Below are 24,671 nucleotides of genomic sequence, written 5' to 3' on the forward strand. Positions count from 1 at the left end.
TTTCTCTTCCTAATTATTAGTGTAAGTGGGCTGATTGGGAAATGTCTCTCACAATTTCTGCCAATGAAAGCTTTCAAATGTCTCTCTCGCAATTCTCAAGTTGGTTTCTTTGTGGTTCTCATGCTTCTATTTTCGTGTAAATAAGATTAGAAAATTAGAGAAAAAGATCACGATAGAATACAAATAGTACGTCATCATGAACTCTCTTCTCTAACCACAACTCTGCCCTCCAATCTTTGTATTCTCTCTCTCATGCCTCCATGATTAGAAGGACCAAATTGTTGTATTCTTCACCAAATCCAACGCTAGCAGATTCAATTTAATATATATTTTTCCCAAAAATATTTAGATAAAAACTCCTCCTCTGACCTCATCCAACAAGTTTCTTAACTGGGTATCATTTTTCTATTGTTTGCTCGGTTTTTTAACCATACTAAATATTTTGTCTTTAGCATATATTTTGTCTTTGAATATTGAATGATGATTACTCTATCATTTAGCTTTAGAACTGTAATTTTTTTTTTTTCATTGTGAGATAGTAGTCTTGATCATAGCATTAGTGAGACTTTTCTTTGTGAATATTTTCATTTGGATATGGTTTTCTAATCCACTTTTGTAATTATGTTTTATAGGCTTCTTTTCTAGTGTGGAGGTTTGACTTCCAAAGATATGAACTCCAAATAAGGTAAATATAGTAGATATATTTTAAATTTGATATTGAGTTGTTTTTGTGACTTGAGTTGATTTGTTTCTTGCTTTGATAAACAGTAATGGTTACTATAAAATGGTTATTCAAAGCTAGAATTTTAGTTGGTATGCACGTATAATAGTTGAATTTAGCGTCATTGTGAACATATTTAGCTTTCATATTTTTTCTAGTTGTACTCACTATGAAACTGCAATGCCATGTTTTAATAGATTTTCATACTTGACAACTTTGTTAATTTGATAACATAAAATCAAGATGGTGTTATTCTACTTTTTTTTATTTTTTATAGTAGGCTAATTGTTGTTAAGTTGTTGTGTTGTTTTTTTTTTTTATAGAGTTACTACAATAAAGTTCCCACCATGAGGAACAAAAGGGGATCTTACTACACTCTAAGGAAATCTAAAGTATAACTGATCCGGGTTTTCAATTTTGTAACAAATGTTGGTCTTTCATCGCTCCACACAAAATCGTCTTGATCTAAAGTGGCTCCATGCTTTGTAGTAGCATCCGCGCTGAAGTTGGCTTCCCTCCAGGTATGAGATATCCTATAGAAAGTGAGCACAACAGTAGCTCTAACCCACCTCGATTTCAGGAACCAAGGAATATGGCCATGGGAGAAGGCTAGTACAACTGACTGTGAATCTATTTCTAGCCAAACTTTTGTCCAGTTTCTTGCTGCCGCACATTTCACTGCCAAAATTAGTGCATAACATTCCGCGTCATAGTTAGTAACTATCCCCAGTCCTTGGGCAAGTATGCCAAGTAGGTGGCAATGATAGTCTCTAAAAGTTAGACCCACTCCCCTACTCCCAGGATTACCGAGAGAGCTACCATCACAATTGATCTTAACTACTCCGTCCTTTGGTGGATACTAGTTGACTTGTTGAATTTCTTTTCTCGGTTTGGGCTTGCATTCAATCTCCAGTGAGTTCAGAATTGCCAATTCATTGATAGAATTGAACATGAAGCTCTTGGACAATCTACCCGTCGTATGAATTCCTTGCCAGACTAGCTTTCTAATGTAGCGATGGTTGAAGTTTGAATCCTTGTACCTCTGCGAGTTCCTCATCTTCTATATTGCTACCATCAAACTCAGGACTGCTACTGTCCACAATTATTTTATCAGTGGGCTTGCTTGATTTGCCGCTTTCAAAATTTTCTTCATGTCGACGTTCCCACTAACTGAAATTGCATTCAACTGGAATAAGTTTTTAATCCATTCCCAAAGAGCCTGAGAGTTTGGACAGTTCCAGAATAGATGATAAAAACTTTCTTCATCTTCCTTGCATCCGTTATAGCGAAAGGCCAATTGAATACCTTTACTTGTGACTTTGTCGTCTGTTGGTATGATTTGATGTAAAATTTCCAAGCCATTCCAGCAGTTTTGGGGTGGATATAATTGTTTTAGATGATGTGATTCCACCAGACAACATTCCCCTTTTTCCTTATGGCTTCATAAGCCGAGAAAACAGTGAACTTGCCTTCATTGTCAGGCTTCCAAATTCGGCAATCATCAAACTCAGCGCAAGGTGGTGGTAGAGAGAGGAGTTGCATGCCCAGTGTGTCAAAGAACTGAAGAGTTTCAGTAGGGAAGTTCCACTTGTTGTTCATTATCAAGTCGCTAACTCTAGATTTGAGATTTCTCTAGTTGATATGTGGAAACAAATCAGAAACCGAACTAGGCCCAACCCAAGCATTGCGCCACATGTCTTCTAAATTACCATTTCCAATGGCTCAAGAAAGATGGTTTCTCATGGATTCCAAAGCCTACTTAATCCCTGCCCAGATAGAAGAACATTTATAATAGATAAGCCATTTGCCATTTTTCATTTTATACTTCTGTTCCATGTACCTGGACCAAGAGTTATCCATAGTTAGAAGTTGTCAGGCTAGTTTCATGAGGAGTGATAGATTCAACTCCTTGAGAGACTTAATGCCTAACCCTCTTTCTGTCTTTGGTTTGCATACTTTTGCCCATTTGAGAGTAATGGACTTCCTCACTGTGGGGTTGCCTGACCATATGAAATTTCTGATGGCTTCTTCTCCTTCCATGATGTTTTTCCAAGGCCACTTGTAGATCCCCTGTTATACGCAGGGATGCTATTCAGAATAAATTGTGCTAAGACAACTCGACCCTGGAAAGAGAGTAGTCTTCCAGCCCATCCACTTGCTATCTTTTTTATCTTGTCCACCAGATTTTGAATGTTGGCAGGAGATACTCTGCCCTTGAAGAGAGGAACACCCAAATAGTTTTCAGAAAGGTTTTCTTCCTTCATATCAAACAAGGCTTCCACCTTTCTTCTCTTTGTAGCAGTCATGCTATCGAGAAGTAACTTGCTTTTACCTTTGTTAATAATCTGACCGGCTGCCCTTTGGTAAAAATCCAAAGTATTCCTCAAGTGCGCTGGGCCTTTTAAGCTTCCCTTTGCAAATAAAATGACATCATCTGCAAAAAAGAGGTGAGAGGGTGATAAACATTTCCTCGCAAAAGCCATAAGGGTGATTCTGCCTGAGAATTGTAGCCTTATTATGGATCTGCTAAGCGTGTCCTCGGCAAGAGCAAAAAGAATAGGAGACAGGGGATCTCCTTGTCGGAGTCCTCTCCCTGTGCCAAAGAAACCATAAGGTCCACCGTTTTTCATTATAGAGATTTTGGCGCTGCTGAGAACATTCTTAATCATGTCGTAGAATTTTGCACTGAATCTGAATCTGTTGAGGGCCATAAAAAGGAATTCCCAACTAAGTGAATAAAATGCTTGGGAGATATCCAGTTTGTTACTGCATTTCCACCCCTTCTTTTGATATGCATGTCATTGATGAGTTCTGAGGCCATGGTAATAGCAGTGCTACCTGTTATTCCCTTCATGAAGCCATGCTGCTCACAACAAATAATTCTCGTAGCAATGGAAGTTAGTCGGTTAGCAAGAATTTTTGTAACAATCTTGAAAATGAAGTTACTTAGGCAAAGAGGCCTAAATTGACCAATTTCCATAACATTTTTGCACTTAGGTATCAAAACAAAGAAATTTGAGTTCATGCCTTGCGGAATGACATGGTTTGAGAAGAATGAGCATATGGCTCGACACACATCAGCTCTAACAATGCTCCAACAATTTTGAAAAAACATGCCCTGGAATCCGTCGGGCCCCAGAGAACTGTTAGGATCCATGCTCATAATTGTTGTGGTGATCTTTGTCCAATCAGGGATTACAATAAGATATTCATTTTGAGGGTCTGTGACCAGTTGTGGAATATGGTCCATAAGCTCCTGATTGTGCTTTACAAGTCTTGCTTTAAACTTTTCTTCATAAGATTGAACCAGGAAGTCCTTGATGGACTTTTGGTCTTGCAGAATGGTGCCCTCAGCTATTCTTAATTCCTCAATGAATGCTTTGGCTTGGCAAATTTTTGCTTTAGCTTGAAAGTAGGTAGAATTTATGTCTCCCCCAATCTCCTCTTTGATGGATGATCTTTGTTTCCACATGGTGGCTTTAGTTTGCATTAATTGATCAATGAGTTTCTCCATTTCAAGTTCCCAAAGATGTATATGAAAATCCAAATACTCATGTTCTTGCTGTTTCTAAATCTCTTTAAGCAATAAATTTGCTTGCTTAAGTTTTTCTTTGGTACTTGAAGCTTTAGTATTGGTAGAAGTATACTTCAAAAGAGTTTAGATTAGAAGTTGAGGTTCATCCTAAATTGTTTATAGATTGAATGAGGGAGGTATGAAGAAGAAAGGTAGACTCTTGAAGCTTTAGTATTGGTGGAAGTATACTTCAAAATAGTTTAGATTAGCGGCGCCATTTGAAGCTTTAGTATTGATGGAAGTATACTTCAAAAAAGTTTAGATTAGAAGTTGAAGTTCATGCTAAATTATTTAGAGTTTGAGTGAGAGAGGTATAAAGATGAAATGTAGACTCTTGAATATTAGAATAGTTTTAAGCTAATGAACTTGAAAGCTTTGATTATGTTGATTGAAATGATTTGAAAACATGAAAGGAAGATTGATTAAAATATTGAAATGAAAGCAACAAACAAGATTGAAGATTAAAATAAAGAACAAATAACAAGTTTGATTGAAAGAAAGAAAATGAAATAACAAGTTGATTGAAATAAAATAAAACAACAAGAAATTAAAGACATGAATTGAAAAACAAGATAAGAAAATAAACAAACCAAATGGTTTGGATCCTAAAATAATGGATGAGTTCTCTCTCATTTATTTTTTATTTATATACCTCTACTTTTTCCATTTACAGATTTGCCCTCATCCATTATAAATTAGACACCTCACCCCTTTCACTTTTGCTTTTGCTTTTGCTTTTTGGTGCCTTCTTGACCAAGATAGGTTTAGGGATAAGTCTTCATAATTTGAAATAAGGGCGTCCATCTTTGGTCTTCTGAATTGAGGACTTTGATTGTTGACTTTGACAGTTGACTTTTATCGGTTGACTTTGACTTTTTCAGCACTTTTCTATTGCAGCTACTGGTTTTCATAATAAGCGTGATTAATGCTTCTTTTGGTGTTAAAACACAGCTTTTATGATAAATGGTATGAAATACTCCTTAACCTGAAAAAGGTAGTAAAAGCTATGAGTTGTATTTTCGTTAAGCGTAAGAGGGACTGTAATGCAGCAATATACGAGTAATAAAACGCACATTTGGGAGCTGATTGATACCCCAATAAGTTATCTTGTGGCATGCCTTTAGAGCGATCTTAAGTCTCTTAAGTTTGCGCATCAACAATAGGCTAATTCCAACTCTGTCTCACCAAGTCCATGAACTGGGTATGTTCTAGCCATATGTTCTTGAATCTGAAAGGAACGTTCGTAGGTCTAAGGTTTTTATTGCACCATCCTATGATCGGCGAATGATCAGAAAACTTCCTTTGCAGAATTTTGCATCTCCAGTTTGATTTCCTAAAAGCCAGCTATTATTGACCAATGCTCTTTCTAGCTTCGCCAGAATCCTCTTATTCCCTATCCGCCTATCACACTAAGAATACCTGAGGCCTAGGGTGGTGGTGTCAAGAAGTGAGTTGTTATTAATGAACTCAACGAACTCATTCTTGGCTCTTTAGTTCGGATGTTGACCTCCTTTCTTCTCCGTGCTTGTAGCAACAATATTAAAGTCCCCAATGGCCATCCAAGAGCAGTTTAAAGCACCAATGTCACCAAGCTCTTCCCAAAGGGTTCTTCTTTGTATGTAAAAACATTTGGCGTGGATAAAAGAGATAGTTTGCGTATTATTAACCACAGTGATGTGCTGGTTGGAAGAAGCAACAACGTTCACCGTTAACTCATTTTTCCAAAAAACCCAGATATTGCTTGTACGAAGCAGCGTATGGTTATGAGCAAAATCTGTATTGTAGCCATAGTGTAAAAGGACCTTTGGAGTCACTATGGGAGCAATAAGTGGTTCAACCAATCCAATGAGGTCAAGCTTATACTTCTGAATTATTTCTTCTAAGTAGTTATTTGGCGAGGTTCTTCTCATGCCGCAAATGTTCCAGAAGAGAACATTCATTTCTTCTATGTTGGAGGTTTCCTTGCCCTTGTGGATGGAGGGGAGTGTTCCTGCAACATCCATTGTGGCTTATGATTATTCTTGGATATCGTTTGCCATGGTTCATCACCATCATTCGATATATCCTCCTCATTTGCCAAGTATGCCCAATTAACCGCTCTCGAGAAAAAAATGGTTTCGCTTCACTACATTGATTTGATTGGCCGCACCTGAGGTGGAGAATGAGGACTCTACTCTTGTTGTGGATGAGGAATAGGAGTTGAGAACTCGACTATTCATGGCCTGGGCTCCAACAGCCTCTTCATTTGTAGGGATGAAGTTAGACACTATGTTGGATTAAGGCCCATGTGCCACTGGGGAAGCAAAAGTCTCACCAACTGTAGCATTCAAGACCTGTAAACCAACAACCTCTTCATTTGTTATGAAGTTAGGCACTATGTTAGTCGTAAGATCATTTGAAACTAGAGTGATCGGAATCCCCGCAACTGGAAAGATAAACGGTGCTGCTGTAACTGTCACCATATCCACATTTATTGTCTCAGTCGAATTTTCTGGATTCCCTATTCGCACAAGGGACTGATCCTGGGAAGCCTCGGTCTCTATTGTATCATCCACATCACATGTAGCTTGATAATTCATATCTTGTTCTACATCAATCTTTTCAGTCGCCGAATGCACCAATGGGTTCACAACTGTATTCGCACCTTCTGGAGAAAAAGTCGGTTTTGTGATATGTTCTGATCCTCTCTTTTTTGCTTGATCCACTGCTTTCCCAGTGGTATTCTCCTGTGTTTTCTCTACAATATTGTGATCCTGATCCTCATGGCCTGTAGCATGAATATCCTGATCCTCAATAGTGTGAATCTCATCCACTTCTAGCCCTTCAAACCTATTTTGAATCTGCACTTCTTTGCTCTTTTCTCTATTTTTTGCCTTCCATATGGACTCCCCTTGTTTACTGGACTCCCCTGGGTTCCTTTTCCTTCCATGTCTTCTGACTCTTTGTTCACCCATAGGTTCCAAGGGGGTAGTGGCATCCACTACAACCTCCTTGTCCTTGTTTCCCTTGTCCTTGTTAGGCTACATATCACTTCTGAGCTTCCAGCATTCCGTAACTAAATGCCCCACAATTTTACAATGTGTGCACATTTTCAGAAGTTTACCTACCTCCACTGTTTGCCAGAAATTGTTATTCTTTGTCTTGACATATATTTGATTAGAAATCGGTTCAGAGAGGTCCATATCTACCAAAATGTTGGCATAGTATCCATACTCTCTATTGAGAGTTTTCTCATCGATTTGTATAGGGTACTCCACTCCCCGAGCAATGGACATCAGCGCTTCAAGTTCCCAATATTTCTAGCCAAGGCTAGGTAGTCTAATCCAAACCAAGTCATGAGATTGCCTTTGGCTGTCAGGATTGAAGTTTGTAGTCCATTGGCTGATTCTCATAGGCATTTTATCAAAGTCCCATGATCCTTTTGCCCAAACTCTATTAAGATCATCTGCATTCGAAAATCGGAGAAAGAGGAAACCTTTACCAATAGGAGTGATGAGCCATTCACCTATTGGTTTCCAGAGTTGTGCAGCAATTACTCTAACTCTATCCAGCGAAACTTTTTGTAAATCTATTCTTCCCACCAAACAGTGTTTGCAGTAAAGCAGACATTTTTCGTAAGCTTTTTCTAGAATAGTGATTGATGGGTATTCTCCCATTTTTTCCAGAATGGGAAGTTCCTGAAATTTCACCGGTTGCCGAAGTTGTTGTTTTGTTGCGGCCACATAAGAAACTCTCATAGTACCTATTTGTGAAGCATCAGCACAATTCTCATTGAGAGGGGCTTGCTTGTTTTGTGGTTGTGTCTCGTTTATAGATTGTTTGGGATTCTCGAACTCATAAAGGTCCATAATTGGAAACCTTTTCAGAACACACATTGTGTATCAATGTGGAATTTTACATGAAAAGTGATGGAACCTGAGGACTGAGAGGATAGAGAAGCAATGCCTAGTAGTCCAAGCTTTTTAGAACTCACACTTTGATCTGTGGAGGATTTTTACCTAAACAGAAAGGAAGAATCACCAACTTTCTAGAACTCGCACTGTTAAACAATGGAGGATTTTACCCGAAGTGGAAGTGAGGATGAAGATTGAGAAGATAAGTTTATTTTTCCAGGCTTGTTTTTTAACTAAAAGCGGCAAAATGAGGGAATACTATAACATTTAAACAACTCATGTTATTTCGTACCCAATCGCCCAGCACATGGTCCCCATGGCCAACCCTCATTCCCATGGGTCAATTGTTGTTAAGTTCATTTGTGTGTCACCTGATTGGGGGCCATATGCCAACCGGCATGTTATTTTAGACAAAGAATTTTGTAACAAATTGATGTTTTGGTATGCAGTGGAAATTTGTACTAAGTAGCTTGAGTGTTTTGCTACAAATTATTATGGCTGGGTCTTCCTTTAAGGGTTTGGATTTTGTTTGCTTTCAAGTTCATGTAATGTAATAAAACTCAGACTTTGTCTCGATAAAGTTAGCATTTTGAGGCATATCACCTTTTGATGTCGAGGTATGGACACTTATATCGATACATCATGGTACACTTCTTTTGGTACATGTTGGCTAAAGATTATCGATTGATGACCCAGTCGCTTATAATACCATACTGGAAAAGCTTCAAATGACGTTGGAAATCAAGTGCTGCAATAATTTGATATGACATACTGCACAACTGTGATTTCTCTATATACAGTGGTGTCGTTTCCGATCTTAACTTGAATACATATTTTTCAATTGTTTTTTGCTTGAACATAATCTGAATTTGATTTTTAATTTACCTCCTGGTATTGAACCGGAACCAGTTATGACTTAGTTGCATAAAGTTAAGATGAATGGAGTGGGTCTAACTAAGTCCAGTATACACTTAGTATGGAAAAGTCAATTGAACTACATATCATTTTCCTTTGATTTCAAATTCTATTATTATAGAAATTGCAACTTATTTAGAACTTAGGATTGTATTGTAAGCCAAAGCTAGATTAGGTTGTGTTCAAGATCATTGATGAGCTTAGAATTTCTACCCAACGTCATTATTCATTTATATCTTATGCTAAAGTAATTTTTTTGCTCTCTTTCAGATGTGGATTTTAATCTCTTAGTGAAAATTGCAAAGCTCAAAGCTCTTCCACTATTCTCATTTACAAATGCAAAACCATTTTGGAAGGTATATTTGATTTCGTCTTTGCCTCCTTTGGTTCTGTTTGTTATGATTTTACTTTTGTTAAGTTTGTTAATCAACAAAAATAAATTCATCCAATTTTCAATGTTTTTCTATTTCAATTTTCTGTTATATCTGTTTCTACTCTCTTAGGGCATCTCCAATGGGGGGTGTAAACCGTATAGAGTGAAAATTTTACACCACAAATGTCAAAAAACTCTTTCCAATGGGGGTGTTATACCGTAGGTAATAGAGTATTAGTTGATAGAGAGGGTTGGGAATTCCCCCTCTCGCTATTAGCTAATAAAAAGCCCGGGAGACACTTGAACAGACGTTTGAGTAAAAACAAATTTGGACGTCACTTGGAGTGTCATCCCTATCTATTTCTAAAGTCACAATTTAAAAATTTTAAACTCGGACGTCACTTGAAGTAAAGTGACGTCCGAGTTTAAAATTGAACTTTTTTACACTTTTCCATTGGGAACAATAGAGAGTGGATATTTATGGACTCTACAATAATTTACAATTGGAGTAGTAAAATCCTAATGGCACCTAGGTGGCGCCTATGTGGAGGTGTAATTTTACACGCCCCATTGGAGATGCCCTAAGAGGGGTCATAAAATCCTAGTGGCACCTATGTGGCACTTATGTGGAGGTGTATAAATACACTCTCCATTGGAGATGCCCTTATGGATGGAATTGTTAAAGAGGACGAACCAACTGAAGTATAATTAGTTATAACATTGTCAATACATTTGTTTAATTTGTTGTGTGACACACTTAGTTTCTCCACCCAACGGGATGTGTAAGCCAAAAGTAGTCTGTAAAACAAAGATGGTGTTTTAAAATGGAAAGGTTGGTCACGAACCTGTGGTATGTATAGTTGTCATTACTTTAGGTTGTTTTGTATGACGCTTCTCTAAATTTCTTGGGATACTAATTGTTTTTATTTTTTTATTTTGGGGTTTTTTGGTTTTATTTTTGAATCCTTTGTTTTGTTAATGCACAAATGTTAAGGCTCTCCATTGTTTTTGTTGATGCAAGCTTCTATCAGTAAGCTACTAATTGTGTGGATTGTTGCTTTACTAACTAAAAAAACCATGGAAACCATCCTGGGCTTAGGATTTCCCTTCAGGTCTTCTATTGCTCGGTGAAATATGTAAAACAAAATTACTTGCAAGGAGTATGAAGACACTATGTTTAATATTCTTGGGTAGCCGAGTTTTATGAATCCTCACAATTTGTTTGGAGATTGACCATCTATGATGGTAAGACAGTAAACCCAGTCAAATCAAAGTGCTTTTCAATTCCATTTTAGTTGTGAATTCAGTTCTAACCATTTAGCTTCTGCCCCAATGTTATTAAGAACTAAGAACTAAAGGGTGTGTGTTTGATTCGAGTGTGAATTAAAGTGTAAAGTGAAATTCAATTCCAGTACGTTGCTGATTAATGTTTTTCAGTTTTCTCATTTTTATTTGTGGTTGCCTGATGTAGCTAGGAAGTAACAATGAACTTTGGGTAGCAATAATGAACTTTGGGTAGGATGTCACAACTACCTTTATGTTAGCTTTATTGAAATTGTGCTTCATTTATGTTATGTTTCGGGCCATAGCTTTTACTGAACGCAGATGAGAACATATTTAAAAACTGTTGAAGTAGAATTAGGTTTGTATTTGCCAATTTTCTTTTTGTAATTGCTATGACTATTTTAATTCTAATTTAGGTTTTCAACAAGAAGCTAGCCTCGAGCAAAGTCGAAATTTCATAACGTTTTAAATCTTTTCAAGCAATATGGATCATGACTTTATATTGTTATCATGACATTATATTTACCTTGGGTTGTTGGATGGGCAATTCTAGGTACTTTTTTGGTTTCTTAATTTGTTTGGGGTGATGTTACTGTCTACAGTTCTTGCTTTGCTTTTATGTGGGTAAACTTTTCCATGGAGATTGGACTAGAGTGGAAGAGAGCTAGAAATACTTTGCGAGCATGGAGATGTGATGTGAGGTGTTTGTTGGGTGCATCTTTGCCAAGATCTTTGGTGTAAATGTGGTCTTAAGTTTCATCTAAGTTTGTAGACACTTTTATGTACTGCTCAAATAGTGTTAGTGGCAAGTGAGGATTCTTTATATGTAACCTCATCCCTATACATTCGTATTCGTATTAGGATACGACATAGGCATAGTAAACTAAAAACAATTTAGAATATGTAATTGTCAACTTTTCACTTTCACTTTCTTCTTCTAAATTGTTTAGTTGTTTTTGTTTGTACGATTTGCCCTTCCTTTCATTCAGGTTCTCATTTTGACTTTGCTTAAGCAATCCATGTCGAAGACATAGTTCTCCAATATTTTATAGTCAACCCCCACCATTACTCTATTTTAGAGGAATCTAAGCAATAGAAAAAACAAACTAAATTTTTTAAGTAATATATATAAATATATAATGCACATAAATAGGTCTAATATGTAATTCAGAATGACTTTTACATTGCCATACAACCATAGTTCATTAAAATTCAATTCTCAAAACAGCATACACATGACTACATTAGTCATGACATTTTCCCTTCTTCTTTTCTAAAATCAAGTGCATTTTTTTTAGGAAAGGTGTTGCATATATGCAACTCAAAAGTGCATTTTGCAACGCATTTATCCATGTCAACTAAAATTGTGCTCCTCCTATAGGTTTTGATGTAGTGAATTTGCGGTTGAAGTTTAAGATCCGATAAGAGTAGCTCTAAAATCTTTCGTGCCAAAGGCACGGGCATTAACTAGTCTATTATAACAAAACATAACGGTGTGGAGGGTTGATCAACTCCCAAATGTGTGTTTTATTACCCGTATATTGATGCATTACAGTCCCTCTTACGCTTAATGAAAAGATAACTTATAGCTTTTCTTGCCTTTTTCAGGTTAAGGAGTATTTCAGACCACTTATCATAAAAGCTGCGTTTTAACACCAAAAGGAGCATTAATCACGCTTATTATGAAAACCAGTAGCTGTTATGGAAAAGTGTTGAAAAAGTCAAAGTCAACAGTCAAATGACTCAAATTAGAAGACTTATCCCTAAATCTATCTTGGTCAAGAAGGCACCTATAAAGCAAAAGCAAAAGTAAAAGGGGTGAGGTGTCTTGTTTAGAATGGATGAGGGCAAATATGTAAATGGAAAAAGTAGGGGTATATAAACAAAAAACAAAGGAGAGAGAACTCATCCATTGTCTTAGGATCCAAATCATTTTGTTTGTTTATTTTATTGTCTTGTTTTTCAATTTATGTTTTTAATTTCTTGTTATTTCATTTCCTTTATTTCAATTAACTTGTTATTTCATTTCTTTTATTTCAATCAACTTGTTATTATTCTTTGTTTCAATGTTCATCTTGTTTGCTTGTTTTATTTCAATGTTTTAATCAATCTTCCTTTCATGTTTTCAAGTCATTTTAATCTACAATCAAAGCTTTCAAGTTCATTAGCTTAGAACCATTCTAAGATTCAAGAGTCTGCCTTTCTTCTTCTATCTCCCTCACTTAAACTCTAAATAATTTAGGATGAACCTAAACTTCTAAACTCTTTTGAAGTATACTTCCACTAATACTAAAGCTTCAAATGGTGCCGCTGTCAGGGATTAAGGGAGTGAGAGTGATTGGTTGAGAATATAAGAAGGGAGCATCATTCTCACCTCTCCATTTCTATTTTTTATTTATTTTTTGTCATTTTATTTTTATTGTTTCTCTGTACTGAGATACTTTTTTGCAAATCAGGTTGCGGGATAAAAAAGGTAAAGAGGAGCGGATCCAACAGGCGAAAGACGACCGCCGTCCACCAAAGTTTGGTCGCCGAAGGCTTGTAGTGGGCAAAAAGCGATGGCGAAGTTCACTTCCACGAGTGCCGCGAAATTTTTCGAGGTCCAGTTCATATGTGACACACAGTTGTACTTAGGGCAGGGAATTGGGTCGGGTAGACCCGAATTTGACCTGACCCGATTATCGAATACATTGGGTTTGGGGTCGATTTTCATATCCGTTTATATATTCGGGTCGGATTCGGGTATGTCGGGTTTGGGTTTGGATTAAGATATAATTTTTGGGCTTTTTTTGAATTTTTAGTGTTATCCGATCGGGTTAGTCGGGTTTGGATATTAAATTTTGGATATAATCGGGTTCGGGTTCAGATACTGTGAAATTATTTGGATTCGAATTCGGATATAGCCATATCCGACCTGAACCCAACCCTAGTTGTACTTCGAGCCCAGATTTTGTAATAGAGTAAGAGAAAATAGTGGAACTTGTTTGTAATAGTTAGTGATAAGAAGAAAAATGAAAAAAAAATAAAACTTGGTTTTTGATTGATTTCTTATGATGAACTTGAGTTAAACTTGGTTTAAGTTTAATAATTACTAAGGAATTAGAGTTTTAATTGCCTTGGGAAGTTCAAGTGTGTGAGGTAAGTTGTGGATCATAGCTCACACACTTTGAATCAACTTGGTAATCAACACTCTAAGTCTAATTGACTTTAGTTAATCTAGGTGATTAATCTAAAACTAGTTAATTAGATTAGTATAATCCTAGTTTAGTTTAAGTTTGAGCCCTTGAAGGCAAAGTTGTATAAATTGTCAAAAACCCAACTTGTGGGCTTTTTAAATAGGCTTTTATTTGTAACTTAAAACAGGGTAAAGCTCGAAAGGTTGGGCCTAATTCTCAGATCACGCGGCAATCGACGTCGCCTTCTCCTTAAGCAGCGTGCAAGCATGGCTTGAGAGGTAAATTCTAAACCTTTTTGAAGCCCAAGTAAGAGGATACTTGTGTGTTTAAGCATGCTTACGTGATTATTTGAAATTTACTTTCTGCATTACAATTTACATTCGCGCATAAGGCTGAACCCGAGCTATAACAACCATTGGGAAGTCATTAGCCAATGTAGGTAAATTGGGCATTGCTTGATTCTTGGAAGCCTGAGACCAAAAAAATTAATTAAAATCAATCAACTAGAGTCCAAGTAGTCACACCTCTCCTGAAAAGGACAAAAATATAGCCACGAGGATTTAGAGTAATTAGTTACCAGATTCCGGTGGACCAACTACCTTCCTCACTCCTCTCCCCCAAATTCATCGTGAGTGAGATTCTTGGTAGCACACCAATTGGTTAAGTGACTGCCTACTCATCTGAGACGTGTAGTAGAGCCATCCTAGTTAAGCGCCCAACTGTTCCTCTGAACAGGGCACAGGAAAATATAGACCAAAAGCATTTCGATTGTTTAAGCATACATTGCACCGTTTGCACATGTTAGGATAGTTTTGGGGTCTTGCTAAAAGTTTATGATACTGCGTTCAGGCACTTCTAGTATTAGCAAGAATAAAACTTACTCACGTAGGAGAGTTCGTCGCCCTAGACAATCTCCTGTTTCTAGGCCTCCATCTTTTAAGATGGCTGACGAAGTAGTGCAAGCTGAATAGCTTCTCTCCAACTTTTTATACACCATTGGAAGATGGACCTCTATCTTGTATACGACTCACACCGCTTATGAGCGATTTTAAGATTCCACCGAACGTGTTCAATCTTCTACCCACCTTCCATGGGTTAGAACACGAGAATCTATGGCGGATACATGAAGTATATAATACCTTTCATCATCCGGGAGTCACTAACGGTCAGGTTAAGCTATGAGTGTTTCCTTTCACTCTAGCTGGCAAGAGTCACGCTTGGCTTCACTCACAGAAGGCCGACTCTTTCAATACATGGGAAAAAGTTGTGTTCTCCTTCATGAAGAAGTACTTTCCGGCGAAGAAAACAGAAAAGATAAGAAGAAAGATACATTTCTTCAGACAGAGTCCAAGTGAGACATTTAAGGCTAGTACATCTAAGGCTAGTGGTATTTTTGAGGTGAAATCAGATCCAGAAATCAAAACCCTAATAGAAACCCTCACAAGAAAGATAGATGCCCTCATAACCAAACAAAAAGACCAAACCCCTCATCCTGGCATGAACGTAAATACCTTACCATGCAATTTCTGTCTATGCTTAAATCATATAGATGCCACCTGTTCCTTGATCACAAACCTATCATCACTTTAGCCAGAAGAAGTATGTGTTTTCAATGTACCAAATGCACTATGGAGACAACATCTAAACTTTGCATGGACAAACATTCCACAAAACCAAACACCACTAGGTTTCAACAAACCAACAAATACCTTCACACAAGGACAAAGACAAGGTACCTATACCAATCAGAACAGAGCATTAGTTCTATCCTATTTTAACCAGAACTATCAAAATCCACCTATCAACAACCAAAGAGACCTAGTTCCTGTTACCCAATCAACTAGTGTCCAAACAGATAAGCCCACCGAAATAATGCTATCTGTCATGCAACAGCAAACCCAAATCCTAGCATCCATGCAACAATCTCTGAACTTGTTAGCCAAAGATAAAACCCAGAAAGGTGTGTTCCTAGGTCAGGCTATTCCTAATCCAAAACTAACAAACACAGCCTTTGAAGAAACAAGTAACGTGAATGAAGCCGGAGCGCTAAAAACTCTTTCTTAATCATCCCATCTACGAGGATTGAATCTTCAATTCCGATGTATTCCTTTCCTATTCCATTCCATCTTTTGCTTTAAGGGGACATATCAATAAGGTAACTGGACCTCTCTACTTGGAGGGTGTGGTTGTAAGTGCCGAAGCCTTAGTCCACAGTATATCTCGCATATTCTTTGTAAAATACTTTTTACTCGTCATTGGAGTAAGTGTGAATCTATGGAGCGAGTATACAATTTTTATTTTCTTTATTTTACACTTCTTTTTCAAAAATGTTTGATTTCTTTGTGTTATTAATGATAGATTCTCGATACATCAATAGTTAAGTGATTTTTTTTTCAAAACGGGCAATGAATTTTACACAGACCAACCCCTAGAACTATGCAATCTAGGGGCAGTTTGAGAACAACTTTGCTTACTAAGGGTCGCCTATATCACCGAGCTATTCGCCCGGGTTAGGACATTCCATGTCTTGCACAGTAAATTCCCCAACTCGCGTAACTAAAGCTCTGTTTGTCTAGATTGGGTTCACGACAAAGCCGACATGAAAGTTGCCTACGAATATATGTTATGATATCTACTAAAGGAAGGGCTTTTTGTGTCACTTTTTAAGTGACACAAGAAGTCACTTGTGTCACTTTTGAAACTAATTTTAAAGTGACCTAACAACCCGACACATAAAGTTCTACCAAAAATGACACAAAAACCTTACTAAATGTGTCACTTTTTGTTAATAAAATGACACTTAAGAATAGCCTCTTGTGTCACTTTTTAAGAAAGAGTATCACAGTACTTGTCAAAATGACACTAGTTGTATCCCTTTTGTACCAGAGTGGGACATAATTTCGTGAAAAGTGACACATTAAGTATACTAGCTATGTCACTTTTGAACCAGAACGAGACATAAGTACGTCAAAAGTGACACATTAAGTATACTAGTTGTGTCACTTTTTTACCAAAGCGAGACATAAGTACGTCAAAAGTGACACATTAAGTATACTAGTTATGTCACTTTTGGACCAGAACGAGACATAAGTACGTCAAAAATGACACATTAAGTATACTAGTTGTGTCACTTTTGGACCAGAGCGAGACATAAGTATGTCAAAAGTGACATATTAAGTATACTAGTTGTGTCACTTTTGGACCAGACGTGACACAAGTACGTCAAAAACGACATATAAGCCCCCCACTTCTTGTGTCGCCGTTGGGAATCAACTCCATGTAACTCGTATGAAAAAGAAAACGACACATAAGAGTGGTCAGTTGTGTTACTTTTAATAGATATTATGTCACTTTTTCCAAAAGTGAGACAAATGAAAATAATATTTTTTTTAAAACATTTTCTCATTTTTGTATTCGATCGTATTCATTTCTCAACCTACATCATATACGTCATAACCAAAATCCCATTAACCTGTTTTATGACATAAACAACATTCACATACATTTATCAAAACATCACAACCAAAATCACTTTAACCTGCTTTATGATATGGAAACAACATCCACTCGGGAAAAAATAAACAACATCAAAACAATTAATTTCTATTGATTTCATGGATCAAACCTAGTATCTATTATCCAGTTTGACTCCCAACAAAATAAGTCATTCCAATACCAAAATAATCACAATAAATTTTAAAAAAAAACAAAAACAAAAACTACATGACGCCAACGCTATCATAGCAATATCTTAGCTTGTTGTGCACACTTCCAACACCAAAAAACCTAGCTACCATCTATTCATTTGTTAATTGATCCATACACATGCATCATATCATGAAGTCGTCATTCCACTATGACTAGTATATAAAATTAAAAAACAAGTGAATCAAGAATGGTATATTGCACAAGTAGAAAAAAAATCGATAAGAAAAGTAAATATACATAAAGAAAGGGAAAATATGGATGCCCACTTACCCAAATTAACTACTCATATAAATTGTTGGATAAAGTCAATGAATTCAAGACGAACTTCATCTATTTCAACTTCACTTCCAAATCCTCGTGATATTTCTTTGATCTTTTATTAGAAAGATTGAAATACATAGTGGGAGTGGTATATTGTCCACCTGCCCTGACTCGACCACTAGGCTCTGGAGTTCCCAATGCCATAGTAAGTATGTCATTATTTCCTTCCGTTGCCCAAACCCCCTCCTCTACCTTATTTTTCAGCTCCTCCAAAAATAGATAAGAATCCAATGTTTCTATCAGTACAAAGGCAGTACAAAGGAACCCAATGGGAAACTGTAGTAGAGATGGTTTTAAATATGATGGAAGGATAAAAAAAGGAACACAGACAAAGGCAATATAAAGGAACCCACTATTTTTGTCGTAGGTAGTAGCAGCAACATGCATGGGAGATTCACTACAAAATAGGTTATGGTAATCACAAAAAAATCATGCCAGGCAGTCAAATAGAAGCATTGATAACTTACCTAAAGAACTAATCTCCTATATTTTACTCCGTTCTTCTGTTAAAGAACTTGTTCGGTTCAAGTATGTAAGCAAGTCATGGCACAACATAATCACTAATCCTATTCTTGCCAAGGAGATTCTGCTGTTGAAACCTTGATTGCTGCTGAAACTATCTGACAATTTCAATGGTTACCTATCTGACAATTTCAAGCCAAATAAATATCTGAGACCAAACATTCAACATTTTGGATTGTTCTTAAAAATTTACCAAGAATAACTTACTTCCTTTATGTGGAACTACCAAAAAGTCACCATCAGCATTACAAAAGGCAGAGTTTTCCATTGATTTGTTAGCAGTGTACCTACATGCAAACAAGGTTTGTCAGAAAAGATAGTGGTTTCTAAAGTTCCAGTAGTTTGGCATGCTGTGGCAAGCTACTAAAAACATGATTCTCTAGATGGAAATAGTTATTACTTTGATAGTTTTCAAAACAAGTCACTGGACATCTTCCTGTATTTGTATTATGTTTCCGACTGCCATCAAGTGTGAAAACTTGCTTGGTGGTGGATTCAGGGCCGGCTCAACCCCTTAGCAAAATAGGCAGCTGCTTAGGGCCCCGCAGCCCAAGGGACCCCAATATAATTCAGCCCAATACTTTCTTTTCAGCTTACAATCATTTTTCTGACCCTTATTTAAGAGTTAGATAACGTACATTAGAATCTATGGAATAACGTTAGATAACCATTTGTTTCCCTCGCCTTCTCCAACGTTTCTCTCGCGTTTTCTGACCAAAAAAATTTCTCGCATCCATTGGCATTTGGCGTTCTCTAACCAAAAAAATTCCTCGCATCCATTGGCATTTGAACTTTGCCTAGGGCCCCTGATTGTTTTGAGCCGCCCCTGGGTGGATTACATCTTCTACATTTTCTATGCAAGGCGCAAGACTAGTAAAAAAGATGTTAGTTTCTCTCTTGTTTGTTATATTTTCATAGACGTCAAACTTAGCATCATGATCTATTTCTATTCTCTAAGCATCATTAGACTCCGCAGATATGCATAACACATCTATCATCTTAGCAGGGATATTTTTAAAACAGACGTCAACAGTCACACAAGTCTTCTGAAGCTAAGTTTTATCTCCCCTCCTTTTCTAAATCTCATATTATAAGCAAGAGAAACCATGACAATACGAATGCAACTAGCAAAAAAAAAAACGATTTATAATGAAAAAATGAAGAATAGAAGCATTCAACAATTCTGGTGAATCAAGTAAGTTTCAACTGCCGAACAAATAGAACAACCACTTACATGTGAATATCATATCCATCTCGAAGAAAAGAGCTTCCAGCCCCACACATTGTGAAGAGTCCATCAATGAAATCAGTCGGTGAATCAGGAATCTCTACTGGTTTCCAATGCAATTGAGTTGGGTTAGCAAAACTATTAGTCTGGTTGAATTCACTAACAAGTTTCTCGTGGCTTGGGACATGAGGTTTAAATGGCTCATGTGTCACTGACGACTTGATTCGGTATAACCAAATGCCAATAATTTATTCTTATCAACTAATCTATAAAAATAACATAATAATAATGAAAGAATCAAAATATTTTATTCTTTCATCCTTCCTAATCCTATAGTTTAAAGAAGTCTAGTTTAAATAAGTCAAAAAGATTCATAGAAAGAAATGAAAAGAAATATTGAGCTGCTTAAACTAATGACTAAATATGTAGACCAGGGTTATTTGAAATGATTGAAGGTTTTATAATAAACAACTAAGACTGCGAAGATCCCCATTACTAAAACCAATAGTTGGAAATCCCTTCAAGACTCCCAATTTAACATTATCAAATTCAAAGTTGTCTTTCTTCAAACAAACTCTTCTTACTAACAAAAATGAAAATTAAGCTAACCCCAGTGTAATTCTCCTACCAAGTTTAATCAGAAAGAATGAACAAAACCCACCATCCAATTCAGCTAAAAAATTGCAAAAAATAAATAAAGAAAGAAACTCACTTTATCACTTGTATCCAAACTAAACTACCTCAATATAAAAAATCAAAAAATTATTATTAAATAGTAATAAAACCCAAGACGCAATTCAATTCAACCATTGGAAAAAGTTGATCATCTCACTATATATAAACTGCCAATAAAAAAAGAAAGAAACAAGCTAGAAAAGATACCTTCTCTAATTAGACTTTCGAGGGGCTGTAAAAGAAGTACCAGAAATCTGCTCAGCATACAAACCATAACGACAAATAGAAAGGAGTAGAAAGGGTTTCATAATTCACTTGGACAAAAAACATCAGACAAGTTCTCAAACTAAGTTATGGCAAGAGATAAACTAGTACTTGCTCAATGAAATTAAATAAAAAAAAAAATATTACCTTTATTTTCTTGCTCTCTCTCTCGAGAGACAGCTGGAAAGGGAACTGGGATGGAGAACGAGGGATGGGCGAGAGACGGCTGGGTGGGAGAGTGCACGTGGTGTTAGAACGCCGGTGAGAATTAGTTGGGAGGAAGAGCTTGGCGTTTTTTGCTGAGTTTTTTTTTCTTTTTTTTTTCTTCTATTTTTTTTTTCTCTTTTTTAATTTTTTTTTTAGGAGAAGTGATCTTTTCCTTTTAGGTTTAGTAAGTTAATTCTTGGGTTAGTTAGACTTACCCCCCATTACTAGTTGCAATTAGTGTTACCCCACCCCATTTTCAAAAATATTAGTGATACCCCATTTGAGTGATCTAACGGTTGATTTCTTCATCCGAAAAAAAAAAAAAAAAATATCATCTCGTAACCATTGGATCTTGCAATTGGGGTTGGGGGTATCACTAATATTTTTGAAAACGGGAGGGTAACACTAATTACAACTAGTAATGGGGGGGTAAGTCTAACTAACCCTTAATTCTTTTTGGCCCAAATCACGACTTTCAATTTCGTGGCATAAGCAATTACTAGTGTCACTTATTTATTTCGATAATTTGTTAATTTTGTTTTCGATTTTTTTACACTCAGAAGTGACACAACAATGCAAACCACTAGTGTCACGGTTCAAATAATGGGACACAAAAAATAAAATTACTTGTGTCACTTTTCCTAGAAGCAACACATCAGCCCTCATTCCATAAAAAAGTGACACATCGAAACTCTGTGTGTCACTTTTTTCTAGTAAGTGACACAAGACAAAAAAAAATAAGTGACACAAAAAACCCTTATTTTAGTAGTATATTTGTTTTAAAGTAGTAACATCTAGAATCACAGCTGTTGAGTATGAGTTTCTTAAAATATCTTTCCATAGTTTTCAAAACCAGAAGATATAAAAAATGAAAGTTATACGTCCGGAGTAACCAAAATGATACCGGGTTAACGTATAATTTTATCTTCTTGGCAAAATCTCTATATTGATAGAGATATTTTTGAATGAGAAAACAAACCCAAAAAAAAAAAAAAAAAAAAAGACGAGGCATCTCCAAACGAGAATTAAACAAATATAGTAACCTAAAGTGATATTATTCTCTGTTTAATTTTATCTTTTTGTTACCACCTCTCTATTTTGTCTTGAGAATTTGACGTTAAAAGACTCAAAAATTTCCAAAATCTTCAAAAAATTCCTTTCATAAAAATCTTTCCCCTCTCGTTTAAATCTTTTTCCTTTCTAAATCTCTCTCGTTTCTGAATTTTTTTTCAAAAATGTCTTCTATAACAAACAAAAACCCTCCACCTAGCAAGACTAGATGGATTAGTTTCAATGATCGTGTGCAAGCACTTCCTAGAGAACTGCAGCTTAAGATATGGACACATATACCGAAAATCATTCCTAGTTTAGGTAAGAGTTTATATGCACGTAAGAGATGAGCTAAGAGAGAAGGCTGGTGCTTGAATTGTCAAATACCAACTTGCCCTGGTCTTCAACCTCATAATAATTATGTTTATAAATTCTATATGTGTTATCCCCCAGTGCATTGCGCTCGGTCTAAGAGAGTAATCCAGCCATCTGATTGGGATTGACTTAAGTTTTCAAAAACTTCCAAGTCTTCGAGATTTGACTTTAAACGACCCACCTTTTTAAAATTTATTTCAACTTATTCAAAACCCAAATAAATTAATTAAAATTTTCTTTCTGTTATATGTACATATTTTCTTATAGTTCCTGTACAGTTCTTTTCATCATCTGTTTCTTATCTACCGTTGGATGTGAGTGTATCCTATATTGTTATGTTGCATTTTTTATGTTGATCATTTTGGTACCTCACGGGTCAAGATCGGTCGAGTAATGAAGCTTGGATGGGCTCTAGAAGTTGGCAAGGCACTGAGGACAAGATCAGAATTTCCTGATTTCATTTAGGCTTGGGCCAAAATTTTAATTTCTTAAAAGAGGCATGTGCCATCAAACCCTTAACCCCATGCGATCGCCCCTTCCTTTCTTCTCCATCCCAAAATTTCCCAACCCTAGCTGCCCCATTTAGCTCGCACTCGCCCCTACTCTACTCACGGTCGCAACCTCACCCCAACATACCACCATTCAATTTTTTCATTGCCTTCCCCAAATTTATCCCCCATTCCAACTCAAAACACCAACTTTTCAAATCCCTACTCTAAATGGCTTGAGTTCTCAAAATCGTGTCGGAGCAAAATTTTGAAGACCACTTCTATTCCTATCTGTTTGAAGTGCACTTCAGGGCTGAGATCAGAAGAAGAGGATGGAAACCCTTAGTTTTGTTGGAAGATGCGGTATATTCTCCCTCTCTTACTTTTTCATTTTATAATTGCATGATTAGGGGGGAGGATGACCGCATTATGGTTATTAAGGATGGCCGCTCGCTGGAGCTTACCAAGGAGGTGGTGAGTGGTGTTCTGGGGATTCCTTTGAAAGCCTATGTTCAGACGGAACAATCCCCAGACGGAAAGACCGTCGACATGATGATGATAGAGACACTTCTTATAGGGGTTAAAAACCTTAAGTCTCACTGCGCTTATCAGAGTTCGCTACGAAGGAACCAGCTAGCAATATCTCAGTGGACAGCATACAACCTGCTAGGCTTGGCCAACCCTTTGGATATAGGTAAGGCGATGCTTCATATTTTATGGATTCTTCAATAGTGGAAGAATAACTTCTACATAGTCTCCTTTATCTTTGAGCAACTCTGCAAACCGAAGAAGACGTTTGCCCCTTTCCCAGTGCTGGTCACCAAGATCATGCAGCACTGTGGGTTCCAAGCACCAGACGCCCTAGTGGAGGTCAAGGACGATACCACAGGTCCTATATTGCGTCTAGAAGTCATGACATCCACTTGAAGCCAGAGCCGCTGAGCAAGCACGCCCGATTGAGAAGGTGGATTACTTTTATTGGAAGATGTCACTTGATAGTTCACTCAGCCCATGGACGGAATTCACTTCATCCATGGAGCCCAGAGGATTTTGCACTCATATCTCCACCAGCTCAGGGAAACTCAGGGTAATATCATAACGGAATAGCGGAACATCAGAGCGGAACAACATAACCTTAGAGAGGAGCAGCGATCATTCCAGTAGGAGCATCGACATTCTCAACATAGTGTCACTAGAACACTGCAGAGCATCAGGGACATGCTCCCGCGTAGTGATAGACATGCCAGGCCTCGACGTTAGCAAGGAGAAGGATCTTCTAGACGTTGAGACGAGTCACGCATGGATTATGACTAAGATTTCAAGTGTCCGTATAGTTGGATCTATTTATTTTTATGTTTCTTTTTCACTTGTATGACATAGTATAAGTTTAACTTTATGTTTAATATTATCTGCTTGTTTTATTTTGTTTTTCTTGTGGAATTTGGTTTATGAGTAGAAGGTAAAACAGATACATCATACCAAAATTTTCAATTTTTTTCTTTTATGCATGTTTTCAAAAATATAAAAACCTAAAAAGATTTTATAGTAGATATCCCTAGTATAATAAACCATGTATTTCTCGTTCTATATTAAACAACCCACGCCCCAAACTTATTTGGGGGTGGCGTATTTTCATCATGAAGAACAGAATACAGGGGTATCGCCATTTTTGCTCATGTTTCTATGATAATCTCTTTCTTTATATCTTCATACTTTGAGGACAAACATAGTTTTATCATAGAGTTGGTATAGTAACATTTTGCAAAAACTAGGAATTTTCTATTTAGTATATATAATATAGCATATTTCTTCCTTTCTAAAACTTTTTCGAAAAAACCAAAAATATTTTTCCGTTTAGTATTAAAAAGTCTTGTTTCCTTTTTCTATGATGAATAAA

The 24,671-nt window shown here is 36.7% G+C and overlaps 1 protein-coding gene and 1 long non-coding RNA gene across 11 annotated transcripts; one reads left to right on the top strand and one right to left on the bottom strand.

Annotated features, from left to right (window-relative positions):
* Positions 1 to 248: 248 nt before the first annotated feature.
* On the top strand, positions 249 to 11,637 carry LOC147488281 (uncharacterized). Its single transcript, XR_015201260.1, has 4 exons — positions 249 to 394; positions 633 to 685; positions 9,374 to 9,459; positions 11,363 to 11,637. It is a non-coding gene; the product is annotated as an uncharacterized LOC147488281 (long non-coding RNA).
* Positions 11,638 to 17,821: 6,184 nt separating this feature from the next.
* LOC147488282 (homogentisate 1,2-dioxygenase-like) lies at positions 17,822 to 20,753 on the bottom strand. Of its 10 annotated transcripts, none has more exons than XR_015201264.1 (5): positions 20,598 to 20,753; positions 19,722 to 19,818; positions 18,695 to 18,774; positions 18,433 to 18,581; positions 17,822 to 18,172 (listed from the first exon to the last, which is right to left on the bottom strand). XR_015201264.1 is itself a non-coding variant. In XM_086571191.1 (5 exons), exons 1-4 carry the CDS (start codon positions 20,662 to 20,664, stop codon positions 18,449 to 18,451), a joined length of 381 nt encoding a protein of 126 aa, XP_086427317.1. In that variant the 5' UTR covers positions 20,665 to 20,753; the 3' UTR covers positions 17,822 to 18,241; positions 18,433 to 18,448. The 10 variants fall into 10 exon arrangements, 6 of the variants coding, with proteins under 6 accessions (XP_086427317.1, XP_086427316.1, XP_086427318.1 ...); XR_015201263.1 differs by having other exon boundaries at positions 17,822 to 18,241; XR_015201262.1 differs by having other exon boundaries at positions 17,822 to 18,362.
* Positions 20,754 to 24,671: the final 3,918 nt, after the last annotated feature.

The sequence above is a fragment of the Coptis chinensis genome, chromosome 7, assembly GCF_015680905.1.
Source record: "Coptis chinensis isolate HL-2020 chromosome 7, ASM1568090v1, whole genome shotgun sequence".
Classification (NCBI taxonomy): domain Eukaryota; kingdom Viridiplantae; phylum Streptophyta; class Magnoliopsida; order Ranunculales; family Ranunculaceae; genus Coptis; species Coptis chinensis.